The sequence below is a fragment of the Coenobita brevimanus genome, chromosome 86 (assembly GCF_032717465.1).
Source record: "Coenobita brevimanus isolate Jiangsu-jjx chromosome 86, ASM3271746v2, whole genome shotgun sequence".
Classification (NCBI taxonomy): domain Eukaryota; kingdom Metazoa; phylum Arthropoda; class Malacostraca; order Decapoda; family Coenobitidae; genus Coenobita; species Coenobita brevimanus.
The window spans coordinates 32399796-32413667 of NC_137039.1; the positions used below are offsets into that span (position 1 = coordinate 32399796).

Genomic DNA, 13872 nt, shown 5'->3' on the forward strand with positions numbered 1-13872 from the left:
CAATGTGGACTGGGAACGTTTACTGACTGTTAGTTCCCAGGACACAAAATATAACGCTAGTACAATATTACAGCCAGTTATACAGTATCTGATTACAGCAGTACATCCTTAGTACTTTAAATCCCCACAGCAGTATTAGGAGATTATAATTACCGGTTAAACTTTACCTGTACATTGGATTACTGGCATGTTACCGGTACATTACAGATATATCGCCGGTACAGCATTACTAGTGCCATAATTTTATCCCAGTACATTATTCCCAGTGCAGGACATTCCCAGTACAGCGTTACAATTACCGGTACCTATCTCAGTGCTCTAATGCCAAACCAGTAGCACTAGGAGTCATAAAACCAGTCCACAGCAGCACCCAGACACGTTAATACCAAGTCAATAACACCAGCACCCGGTAGCAACAAGTGGAATTAAAGGGTCTGGTAGTAGGAACAAGATAGTGTTTAATTGATTAGCATGTTTTAGTTGTGGTGGTGGCTGAGGTGGTGCGGTGTGGTGGGAGTGTTGTGGTGCTGGTGCTGGTGTGGTGTGGGAAGTTGTTGTGGTGTGGTGGTATGGTGTGGTGAAGGATGGTGTTATGGTGTGGGGGCACTGTGGTGCGTAGTGATACTGTAGTGTGTGGAAAGACCGATTTGTGTATTTGCAGTGTATGGCGGTGTTGGTGTGACTTATGGTAATGGGTTAACGCAGTAAGAGAGAGAGAGAGAGAGAGAGAGAGAGGGAGGAGGGGAGAGAAGAGAGGAAGCGTCTACTTTCTCTCTCTCTCTCTCAGTCATACCATTACACTCCTGAAGGGGGTGGGGTGTAAGAACGTCATGATGAACACCATTCCCAGGAACAGAAAATTTACATATATGGATATAACCCCTTGACCACCAGTACACTCATATATATTCATGCCACGCCACTTGAACAACAGTAAATATTTATACGTATATTGAATTTTATCATACTCGAACATCAGTTCGTGTGCAAATCAGTGCGTTAACCCATCCTGACTGATGATGTGTTTCTTAGTTTATTCTTCCAACTACCAGACGATATTATTCAGTTTCTACATAATGAAATGGTGAAAAGAAGGGCATATCTAACCCCAACCAGTTTGAAAATTGTCCTAAGCTGAATTAAATCGTCAGGAGGCAGCAAGAATAAAATGAATAATGTATCAGAGTGAAGGGGTTTAATTAAAGACAAAAGAGGTATGTGAAAGTGTGATCTGATTAGCGATGAAAACGTTTGCGTGGATATATAAAGCTGTGATGAATGAATATGTGCTAACTGTATAGATATGTGTAACTTGCGTGACAGTAATGTGTTGAAGTTTATGTTTGGTTAAGTGATAACGGAATGATTGATAAATGATAAGGACAGTTTCTGAGTAACATAAATATAGTATCAACTGTAGCCAAAAATAAATGTTTGGTAAATGTGCCAAATGAACTGTTAAATGTCAAATAATTGTGGTAAGTGTTAAATAAGTGTAATAGTGTCGAATAAATGTGATATGTAAGTGTGTAACAGTGTCAAATAAATGTGATATTTAAGTGATGAATGCGTGGGAAAAAAAAAAAAAAGTAAATGTGTCAAATGAATGTCTGATAAATTTAGTGTGATACAGAAATCCATGATAAATGTTGAGAAAAGCATCGTGCAAATGTACACAGAAACGTCAAAGGAAGAAGATGCGCATGTGTTTGTTTGGACTGTGAAGTGTGAGTGCGCACCCAAACCCCAACCCCACCCACTCAACGCACCTACCACACTACAGCACAGGGTATAGAGAAACACACTTATGGCCTAATCCTTCTCGTAACTGCACGTTGCTTTTCTCAGTAACTGCAAGGAAGGATAGTGCATAATTCTTCCATGTTTCTATGTCTTCCAGCATAAAGTTATTTTGGGTGAAACAAAAATCGATGGTAAATACATGTTTGTGATTCATGTCTAAGGGTTTGCACGGTTTGTTTAAGTTTTCACCTATTTTCGCGCGTGTCAAATGTTTTGGTCCAAACTGGTTCCCTCAGCCTCCACCTCCCCCTCCCTTGTCTCTTCATTCTCTCCTCCTTCCCCCTCTCCATCTCCTCCCCTCAACCTCTCTCCCTTCTCTCCCCCCCAGTCTCTCTCCCTCTCACTTCCTCCCTCTTTCGTCTCACGGCCTCTCCCTCTTTCCCCCATCCCCTCCCCTCTTTCGTCTCACAACCTCCTCCTCTCTCCTCCTCCCCTCTCACCCTTTCCTCCTCCTCCTCCTCCTCCTCCGCTCTGACTCACCCCTTCCACTCCCCTGCCCCCTTCTTCCCTCCTCACCCCAAGCTTCGTCCCCTTCCTCCCTTCCCTTATCCTCATCCACCTTCCTCCCTTCCTTCTCCCGTCTCCCCCTCCTCCCTCCCCTCACCTTCTTCCAACCCCTACCCTCTCCCTCAACCCGCCCCCCAACCGCTTATAAATACGCCCGGCATGTTGCAGGTCTTTCAGTAAGCAACCGCACAACGAAGGGGCCGGACCAGAGCTGCCTACCGCCCCGGACTTCCTTCACTGAAACTTCGCAACGCACTGAACATTTTGCACCGCACATCAACTAGGAGCCTGGGAGAATACAACAGTTACCCCCAAGCATCTGTCAACGACCTGAAAGCCATACAGGAAGCTAAGGAGAAGCAATAATTATATAAACAAAACAGTTCCTGTCAACAACCTTGAGGTCATACAGGAAACTTAAGGAAAAACAACACTAATACAAACTCAAGCCGTAGAGGAAAGTAAGCAGATAATTAATACTCAAGCCACAGAGTAAACTTAAGTAACAGTAGCAGTTAATACTCACTCAAACCAAGAGGAAAAAGAAGAATTAAATATTACCCACAAAGCCGTGACCAGTGTAGAAGTAATACAGAAGACACAATAAGAGTTTTGAGTGAGAGCACCCAAGTCGACAGCACCATGAGGGTTCACTCTACCTCACCCATGGTGGTGGTGGCCAACAGACTGCCCTTCATGCTCGGCAAGGACCCTGACACTGGAAAACTCATCAGGAAACAATGGTAAGTACAAATGATAAGGTACAGTTCTCTCGCCTTACCTTGGCCTAGATTTTCATTCTTTTATAGCTTATTTCATGTAGCTCAGTGGCAGAAAAGACAGTGTTATGACTGTACCCTTTCATAGCACTTCTTCGTGACCAACATCGAATTCTGGTGTTACTCTTGTTACAACTTAGCATTCACGGTACAATTTTAAGCCAAGTTAAGAGTGAAAGTAATACAGTTTCTGTCACGTTAACTACTTCAGTACGGCGACGTCTTCTGCATTTTATTCTTGCTGCCAAACAGATGATTTAATACATTTTAGGGGAGATCTATCGTAGTGAAGGAGTTCAGGTTAAATCTACCCCTTCAGTTCCAAATCTCTCCTGAGCTGAATAAATCCGACTGGGTATAGCAGAAATAAGACAGAAGTACGTCGTCGTAGTGAAATGGTTAACTGGATTTTGATTAGACGCTTTTTTTTTTAATCCATTTATTTACAATGAATGTCTGAATGACTGAACACACACACACACACACACACACACACACACACACACACACACACACACACACACACACACACACACACTAAACTAAAAACGATAATAACCTTCCCCATACAATCTCTTTCAAGGTGGAGAGACCCATGCGTAGGATACCTTAGTCTAATTTACTTAAGAGTGTAGATGAACGGCTTGCTCCCAGAGAGAGAGAGAGAGAGAGAGAGAGAGACTGTAAATTAACCCTTCAGGAAAAACGTGAGTCAAATTAGGACCCCAACGTGTCAGAAATGTTTGTATTGTCGCGCACCATTACAAGTATTCATGCTACCCTTGTCTATTCATTTATTTACCGGCAGTCACCATGCGGCCTCACCACACCTGTCCAGACGCAGGCGGGGTTAATCGCTCATTAGATTAGGAAGAATGGTGAAGCCGGATTAAACTTGCCAGCTAGAAGGGATTAGCCGTGCATTACTGTAGATCCTTACTAAGAAATAGGTAACGCCGGATTAAATTTGTCGGTTACCTGGTGGCCGGACATACCTATGGATAATTAAGTCCAAAAGGCTATAAACACAGGCCTACATCAGCTCACTACACACACACACACACACACACACACACACACACACACACACTAGTACTCGCCCCCCTCACAGCACTGACTATCCTTGTACCACGTTGCCGGTTGTATCAGTAACACAGAACCTACTGCTCCAGCGCTGAGTGTTTATCTTGACCTGTGGGTGTACAGTAGAGCCAGTAGAAACATCTGCAACATCGGTGACCTTGGCGTGCCCAATGTTGCAGTTGTTTTCCAGTGTTGCAGATGTTTTCTAATGTTGCAGATGTTTGTACTGGTTCTACCCCACAGGACAAGATAAACATTTCGTACCCGAGCACCAGTTTCTATAATAATCATAAGTTACAAGGAGCATGGTACAGTACAGGAATAGACAATGTTGTGGCAGGAGAGAGGGTCAGAAGAGCTGTGTGACCTAACCCTCCCCCCTCCCGATAGAGGTCTCTCCCAAGGATCATAAATTCGTCTGCATGTGGAGAAAATGAAAAAATGCGTCATTGGAGTGAACGGGTTGATTCGTCCTCGCATATACCCCCAAACACACTCTGATAAAGAATATGGGAAAGAGAGAGAGAGAGAGAGAGAGAGAGAGAATTTCCATGCCCTTCTGTGACATTGGTAAGGAGTTGCTAAGGAGGGGCTCAGTGGTTAGGCCTACTGACGGCATAGGAGGCTTCGTAACACCTCTTCCTTAGCGATTTATTTTCATATTACACTTTAGCTTCTCCGGTATGTTATTTTAATTGTCCTAAGGTCGACACAGTTTGCATCAATAACATAAAAAGTATATTGAGCTGTAATATGCCGAATGAATCAGTGAGAAAAAAGTGTTAAGTATCCTGTGCCGTCTAGTGTGCGGCCCGTAAGTCCTAAAATTCGCTATACTTGGAATACTTTATATGTGGAAGTGCTATATATACTGATGTGTGTGTGTGTATGTGTGTGTGTGTGTGTGTATGTGTGTGTGTGTGTGTGTGTGTGTGTGTGTGTGTGTGTGTGTGTGTGTGTGTGTGTGTGTGTGTGTGTGTGTGAAGGAAGGTAAAGGGAAGGAAGGGAAGGAAGAAAGTGACAGGAAGTGGAGGGAGTGAGGAGACAGACGGACAGAGGGAACAGGGAAGCGAAAGAGTGAAGTGATACACATAATTATGGAGTAAGGTGACTGAAGGAGCAGAGGTAATAACAGTAAGGTTCATTGAGTGAGGGAGGAAGGGTGAGGTAGGGAGTAGTGACAGGTATGGGAAGTACCGTGACATGAATAGGAAGGAAAGTGACACGTATGGGAAGTGAAGTGACATAGGAAGCAACGTGACATATATAGGAGGGAACGTGACATGTATAGGAAACAAAGTAACATGTATACAGAGACTAACATGAAGTAGAGAGGTGGAGAAAGTGAATCCTTTCGGGGCCTTCCTTACCTGAATAATATCATCTGACTTGCTAAAATAAAATACTCAAGTAGGCCAGAGAGAGAGAAAGAGAGAGAGAGTTCCCAGGTGGACTAAAGGTGTTGATAGATGTAGGGAGCAGAGGGAGGAAAATTACAGAGGAAGTAGGAGGTCAAGGAAAGGGAGGAGGCAGGGGATGGAGGAAACTGATGGAGGGAGCAGGATGTAGAGGAGAGGGAAGAAGCATGAGATGGAGGAAAGAGAAGAGGACATCGATAGAGGAGGAAACAGGGGGTGAAGGAAAGAATTGAGGGAAGAAAGCGGTAAGGGAGGAAACTGGTGGAGGGAGCAAAAGATGGAGGAGAGATGTGGCGGGGAACATTCTAGAAAATGTGACATTGGTACGCCAGCTGGTCTCGAGGTGACACTTACGGGAGGTTGCGGGATAAAGTCTACTGTAAGCACCCGCCATGTTTGATTAAAAGACTCCACACTGCCTCATTATATAATCGACGAATGTAGTTATTGTTGTACTCGTTTTACATCCTCACCCCATCTTTGTCTTAGGCGGAAATAGTGGTTGGGATGATGAAAGTGATGATGATAACGATAATTATATCATTTCACTCCAATATCATATTTTGTTCATTTTTGCTACCTACTTACGATTCTCCTCAGTTCGGGAGAGATTCCTTATAAAGAGGGGTTAATCAAGGCAAATTTAACCCACACAGCTCGAAGAACCTCTTGTCTTTAATAAACTCGTCTGTACATAGCAAGAATATGAGTATGTCACCGTACTGAAGGGGTTAGGAGGTTGAGGGTAGCACTGAATGACACTGAAGTGCCTTGTTGACTTCTGATGATTATGATATCTCGCTGAAACACGCTGAATAGTTAAACAGACATTACTGTTTACATACTGATCTGCATGTTTGATTCTGTGTGTGTGTGTGTGTGTGTGTGTGTGTGTGTGTGTGTGTGTGTGTGTGTGTGTGTGTGTGTGTGTGTGTGTGTGTGTGTGTGTGTGTGCGCAAAAGTATTAAGCATTTTTGATAGAATGAAAAGGTAAATGTTGAAAGCAAGTGGATATTGGGGCGACTCAAGGAAATCACGTGGATGATGCTCTGAAGGTGTTGATATGAAACAATATGAGAACAAAGGCTACAAGAGAACTGGGTGAAATTGACCTTGATAATAATAATGGTGATGATGATGTATGCGTATGATGTGTTGCAGTGCTAGAATGATGATGCTGATGATGTACGTATAAGGTGTATTGCGGTGCTAAAATGATTATGATGATGATGATGACGATGATGGTGATGATGATGATGATGATGATGATGATGTATTACAGCGCTGGTGGGTTGGTGACTGCCGTGGCCCCCGTGGTGGTGGAGACGGGGGGACTGTGGGTGGGATGGTCTGGTCTCCATCTCGAGGACCAGACCGTAGAGATCCCAGAGTCCGATCCCAATGACAAGTCACCCACCGCAGGACTCAAGAGTAGCCAGGTGAGTCACACAACACAAACCTCATACTATCGCCCTGTCACCTCCCCTGCTTTTATATCCCTGTACTATCGGCAACAAAAATCTTATCACAGAACATGCCTCGCAGTGTCAAAAGTCCTATCACATTTCCATACAACCCAATCCTCGTACTATCAGCAACAGCAGTTCTTTCACCTATCCACACAACACAGTTTCGTACCATCTGCAACAATAGTCCAGTCAATTCTCCTCACAACTCTCCTCGTAGTATTTGCAACAAAACTCGTGCCACAGAACACAATCCTAGTACTGTTTGTAACAAAAGTCGTGCCACACAACACAATTCTCTTACTATCACCAACAAACATTCCGTCACCTTTCTACACAACACATTCATTTTACTATTAGCAACAAAAATCCTGTCGCCTCTTCACAGGACATAATCCACGTTTTATCGCCAACAAAGTCCCTCTCGTCTTTCCTGTTTTTCTCTACATGGATTTCAAAATTAAGTCAGTATCATTAAGATCTCTGGATGGACATAAGCAGGCCCTTAGTTTCTGACAGTCGTTAATGGGGCATCAGTTATCTTCTCAGTTTGGTCTGCAGATCAGGCTAAAGAGATTATGCAGTGTCGTCTGCCGGTTTCAATAGCTTCAGGATAAAATTAACATGCAAGTTATCTAGGTAGAGGTACTTTCCCTAACCTCTGTGAATTATGATGGCATTATGTTCACAGATAATTATATAAACTGCCATGACTAAAGCAGTCCCATTAGTGACTCCCATAATAGTGTTATGATACGCATTATGGGCACAGGTTATTCTATAACTGCTGTGAGAATGAGACAGCGTAATATCCGACAGCGTTATGCTCACATAGCCAATTGCCTAATTAACGTGGTTCAAGTGTTATTAATGATCACAGGTGTTCCCCATGGCAGTACCATGATAAACATTAATATCTACAGGTGGTTAGACCCGTGAGGTGGAGTCAGGATTTCAGGGTCCTGAATAGTATGTCAATAACTGGCTCACAGTATCTGTGGCCGTGCTGATGGTAGTGCTCCCTCTTTTGTACATTCTATTCCCTTCCTTTCTGGACCTATCCTCACTCCATCCTTTGAAAGGGAAAAAGTTCAGGATGATGAAGATACTCTCTGGATCTTGTCTCATCCTATCCTTAGGCTGAGAAAAGGGTCACGATGATGTGGTGGTAGTATTATGTTTATCGTATATAACTATAGAACTAAATCGTGTTGTTGCTACCCCACAGGTGATTTCGGTGACAGTGCCCAGGAAGCAGTTTGATGACTACTACAACGGTTGCTGCAATGCTACCTTCTGGCCTCTCTTCCACTCCATGCCTGATCGTGCCCTATTCGAGGCAGACAAATGGGAGGTAAGATTGCGAATATATATATATATATATATATATATATATATATATATATATATATATATATATATATATATATATATATTCCCTTAAATTCGGTGACAAAGCTTTTGGGGGTTATTCTTTCTACCTTCAGCCGATTTTACTCTCTTAAGCAGAACCTTCGCGAAGGAGAAAAGGAAGGATACATCTGACCTACCTAGTTCTAAAAGTTTCTCCTGAGTTGATTAGAGTCGTCTGGAGATAGTCTTGGAAAAATTAAACTAAGAAGTATATAACTGGAGTGAAGGGCTCAATTCCTGCAATTTGGCTGGTTTGTTAAGACAAATGGATATATTATGTGGGAAGGGGGGTTCTTTAACACGGTTGTTTTAGATTACAATGTGAAACTACGGATTTAATTGGCTCACATGTGCAAAGCAATCCAGGGGTTTACTTTTTAACACTAATTCATTTAAGGCAGAACAAACTGTTTATGATTGTTTTCTGAACAAAAAGTATTAGAATGCATTTCTGTATATGGGCATTTCTCTTAATATATTTGAAAATGCTAAGTACTTTCCAATACAAACGAGAGTAAAACTGTCTCCTGCAATGGGTATTTTGTCCAATGAATGATTAGTTTGAAAAATATTTTTTTTCTAATCAAAATTGTTTGTTTTTTCTTATTCATACATGTGAGTAATGAGGTTTCTCTTTGGACAGGCATATCGTCAGGTGAATGCCGAGTTTGCAAGGCTGACAGTTGAGGCAGTGAAGCGACTACATGAGGAAAATCCCGGATCAGTGCCTCTAGTGTGGCTGCATGACTACCACATGATGCTGGCTGCCAACACCATCAGGGAGAAATGCGATGAGCTCAACCTTCCTATCAAAATGGCCTTCTTCCTTCACATTCCATTCCCATCATGGGATATGGTGCGTCTCTTCCCTTGGGATGATGAACTTCTGCAGGGCATCTTGGGCTGTGACTCCATTGGCTTCCACATTGAAGATTATTGTCTGAACTTCATTGACTGTTGCCAGAGACGTCTTGGTTGCCGTGTCGACCGTCAGCAGATGCTGGTGGAGCACAACAACCGTACGATCTCCATCCACCCTCTACCCATCAGCATCCCATATGACCGCTTTGTGCAGCTGGCAGAGAAGGCCCCACAGGTGGTCAAGAACAACCAACAGGAACAGGTACTGCTTGGTGTGGATCGCCTGGACTACACCAAGGGCCTGGTTCACCGCATCAAGGCCTTTGAGACACTGCTGCATAAACACCCAGAGCTCACTGAACATGTCAGTTTCCTCCAGGTGGCTGTCCCTTCCCGCACTGACGTCAAGGTGTACCAGGAACTGAAGGAAGAACTTGACCAGCTTATTGGCCGCATCAATGGTCAGTTCTCAACACCCAACTGGTCACCAATTAGATATATATATGGCTGCGTGTCTCAGGACCAACTGGCCGCCTTCTATCGTGACTCTTCAGTTGCTGTTGTGACGCCCCTCAGGGATGGCATGAACCTGGTGGCAAAGGAGTTTGTTGCCTGCCAGGTTGGTGAGCCTGGTGTTCTCCTGCTGTCACCTTTTGCCGGTGCAGGCTCGACCATGCACGAGGCACTTCACGTCAATCCATATGAGACCAATGAGTTTGCTGACACCATCTATCGTGCACTCACTATGCCTAAGGACGAGCGGGAGATGAGGATGAAGCAGTTAAGACGACGAGAACGTGAACATGATGTCAATTTCTGGTTGAGAAACTTCTTAAATACAGTAGACTGCCTCAGTGATGATGAAAAATCAAGACCTCCAGGCAGGCTGCTGCCACTTAGAGAAGAAGCCTTTAATCAGTTCCTGGGTTCATATGTGACAGACTCAACCCGCCTAGCACTTCTACTTGACTATGACGGCACTCTGGCACCCATTGCCCCACACCCTGACTTGGCCCAGATGCCACAGGAGACGCGACGTGTGTTGGAGCGTCTGGCTCGCATGCCTGATGTCAATATTGCCATTATTTCAGGCCGCTCTCTGGAGAACGTGAGGTCCATGGTGGGCATTGAAGGGATCACATATGCAGGTAACCATGGCTTTGAAATTGTACACCCCGATGGCACCATGTTCATGCATCCAGTGCCTCATGAGTATGAGACACAGTTGGAAACCCTGAAGGAACGGCTGCAGGAGGTATGTACAGATGGTGCATGGGTGGAGAACAAGGGCACTGGCATCACTTTTCACTACCGGGAGGTGCCAGCGTCGAAGCAGGAGGCCTTGACCACACGGGCACAGGAGTTGTTTAAGGAAGTAGGAATCACCATCCACTACTCCCACCGGGCATATGAGGCACGTCCCCCTGTAACCTGGAATAAGGGTCGTGCTGCACTCTACATCCTCCGCGGACTCTTTGGCCTGGACTGGTGCGAACGTGTCTCAACCATCTTCGCCGGTGATGACAAGACAGATGAGGATGCCATGAGGGCACTAGAGGGCATGGCCATCACCTTCAGGATCACCAAATCACAGAACCTCCGGACAGCAGCCACTCATCGCCTCCCTTCCACAGATGCAGTGCTGTCCATGCTCAAGTGGATAGAGAGAAGATTGGGCTCCAGAGCACCCATGGGTACAAATGGCATCAGATCACGAACAGCAAGCATGTCTAGTACAGGTAACAGGTCCCCAACACACACACCAACACCCAGTTCTCCCAAGAGCATATCACGCACCAACTCACTGAACATGGAACCTAATAAGCAAGTAATGATGATGAACGAGACAATGTATCAGCAGTACCTTGCCAACAGATCCTCACCATCCAGAACCAACAGCAACTCTCCTCCCAACTCACCAGCTCGCTCCCCCACTCGCTCCACCGTTTGAGCTCCATATGTCCCACCTTTCCCCAGTGTATGCCCTAAGCTCTTCCAGTATTTATGTTCTTTCCAATCTCATTCTCCAGTATAGTCCACTGCCTCAAGTTCTTTCAGTATTGATGTACCACAAGCTCTTCCAGTATTCGTGTTCTTCCCAACCTCATTCTCCTGTGTAGTCCACTGCCACAGGCTCTTCCAGTATTCATGTTCTTCCCAACCTCATTCTCCAATGTAGTCCACTGACTTAAGCTCTTCTAGTATTTATACTCTTCCCAACCTCATATCCCAAACTCCACAACCCGCCTACTCTTCCCCTATCTACTTGCCCAGCTCCCACCTCTTTCCCATTTCCTTCCCTATCCTCATCTACTTTTGCTTGCCCTCACCTGCTTCCCACACCCATCCCTGCTTCTCCTGCCCCCACTTACTTTCCCCACTCCCACCTACTCCCCCCTGCCCCCACTACCTCGGAAGCAATGTCCCGGCTCCAAGACTGTGCTGTGGAGGGGCAAGCTCAACCATGGCCTCGCAAAACAGGGACGATGTACAAATTACAACCCTCTAGGGGGGAAACACATTTTTTATACGACTGTGACGGCGTGTATGTTGTGACTGGAGGATGGATTGAGTGAGAGGGATGGAAAAAGCCGGAAGAGAGCTTTGGGTTCCGAATTCCTAGAGGGTTCTGTATTTTTCGAACGTTCTAGAGCCTGTGCAATCCGAAACATTTACAAAAATTAAGTGCCCCAGATTTCCCGTGGGAGTTTTGGGCAACGTTCTTAATTCTTCTGTAAAGTTTTAGATTACATGGAGATCTGAAAGTTGATAAATATAAAGAAATTAAGCTCTTTCTTGTCAACATTTTCCCTCTGACTCAACTCATGGACTGCGTGTCGAAAAGGGTCTGTGAAAACAAAAATCACGTTGGCCCACTGTCATTTTGTGATTGTTAGGTTAAGGTACTTTTTACTGACGCAGATTTTATTAATGACTCAGTTGTTTAGGAAGAGTTTGATACGCAGCTCTTATTTAAATGGCAACTGTTAGTAAGTACCTGTTTGAGGCTTGGTTAGCCCAGTGAGCCCGGGGACGTCTTCTTTTCTATTTAATTCTTACCAGTTCCTGATGCTTTTATTCACCTTGGCATAAACTTTCGGAATTGAAGAGGTTAGATTCAGCCTGAAAATATAAAAAAAAATCAGTAGGACGTCCCAAGCTGAACAAAATCGTCTGGAAGAAAAAAATAATGTTCGTCACCTGGCATCAAGGGGCCAACTGCTACTTAAAACTTTGAATGGCTAGGCAGCAGTTGTAAACCAATACTCTTACTTACGAGGTTACTTCCTTACACCAGTTGGCTTACGATGCAGCTGCTGTTTTTGAAAGCTGTTGTTAGGGTTACTTTATAAACAACTATTATTTATGAAGCCAGTTAATTTTGAAGCAGCTGTTTAAGAATGTATCAAACACCTGTTGTTTATTAAGCAAGTTATACATTAAGCTGCAGTTGTATACGAAAGCTATTGTACACAGTAGCTGATGTGTAGGAAAGCTGTTGTTTATGATAGCTGTTGTCTACAAAATATGTTGACAAAAAACTTCTTTATTTTATTTTCGAAGGTACAGTTGCTCATGTGTAGGAAAGATGTTTACGATAGCTATTGTTTACAAAATTTTGTTTTTAAAAAGGTACTTTTTTTACGAAGGCTATTGTGTATACTGTATGTTAACTCGTATAACCATCAGTAACCATTAAGGAGACCGCAGCCTCTCTGGACCCCGTTGAGCTGCCATTACAGAGGCTTCTATATCACCTACACCACCAAGACGGCTTTCTTTATTCCCGCTATCTCTTGGCGATTTTATTCTGGTTACGAGAGACTATTCCAACTGGAGGGGTTGGATAGTGTCTAACCCCTTGACTACGAGGCGTCTCTCCAAAGCTGAATAAAATCATTTGCCGGTAGCAGGACTATTAAAGAAAAAAGACGTCATCGGGCTGCAGAGGATATAAATACCGTAATTCTAGTCGCTCTGTAGATTTCGTAACACCATTTAGTTAGCGATTTACTTTGCCTACCCGGTATTATACCTTTCATCCTCTTGTGCGTTACTGAGGCAAACTATGTAGATACTAGAAATATATAAGTAACATACACGAGAGTACAGTGTCAAGGTGTAATACACAAAACAAATCGCTAAGAAGAAGGTGCTACGAAGCCTAATACGCCACTTAGAATACAAGTCCAAAAAAGAGCCTCTAAACCGCTTGCTGTGATACGCGAAGTGTGTCGTGTGTGTGTGACTCGTTGTGTATAAAGGATGCTTATATATATATATGTTCTTTTTTAATAAAAACAGAAGGCATAAACACTGAGTTTTACTTAACCCGTAATCATATGACCAGTATGATAATGATTACCAGAATGAGGATCATCATTATTATTATCAGATGGAAATGTTAATGAATGCCGAGACACTTTAAGGCAGTCTTCTGAAGGCCACAGATATAGCTAGAACCGAGATAATTATGTTGGGTAAAGTCTATGGCTCAGAAAGAAATAACTGACAGTTAAATGGTCCAAGAGAGAGTGTTGA

The 13872-nt window shown here is 43.9% G+C and overlaps 1 protein-coding gene across 1 annotated transcript; it reads left to right on the top strand.

The window, feature by feature from the left end:
- The first annotated feature begins 2501 nt into the window (after nt 1-2501).
- Nucleotides 2502-13645, top strand: Tps1 (Trehalose-6-phosphate synthase 1). Its single transcript, XM_080280832.1, has 4 exons — nt 2502-3053; nt 6873-7029; nt 8285-8410; nt 9113-13645. The coding sequence occupies exons 1-4, from the start codon at nt 2953-2955 to the stop codon at nt 11279-11281; spliced, it is 2553 nt and encodes an 850-aa protein (XP_080136958.1). The 5' UTR covers nt 2502-2952; the 3' UTR covers nt 11282-13645.
- The last annotated feature ends 227 nt before the right edge of the window (nt 13646-13872 follow it).

Bases quoted from the DNA above. Each gene is read 5' to 3' on its own strand.
- Tps1 (XM_080280832.1), top strand. From the start codon at position 2,953: ATGAGGGTTCACTCTACCTCACCCATGGTGGTGGTGGCCAACAGACTG. The intron at 3,054-6,872 runs GTAAGTACAAAT...GATGTATTACAG, and splicing joins AAACTCATCAGGAAACAATG to CGCTGGTGGGTTGGTGACTG. The intron at 7,030-8,284 runs GTGAGTCACACA...GCTACCCCACAG, and splicing joins CAGGACTCAAGAGTAGCCAG to GTGATTTCGGTGACAGTGCC.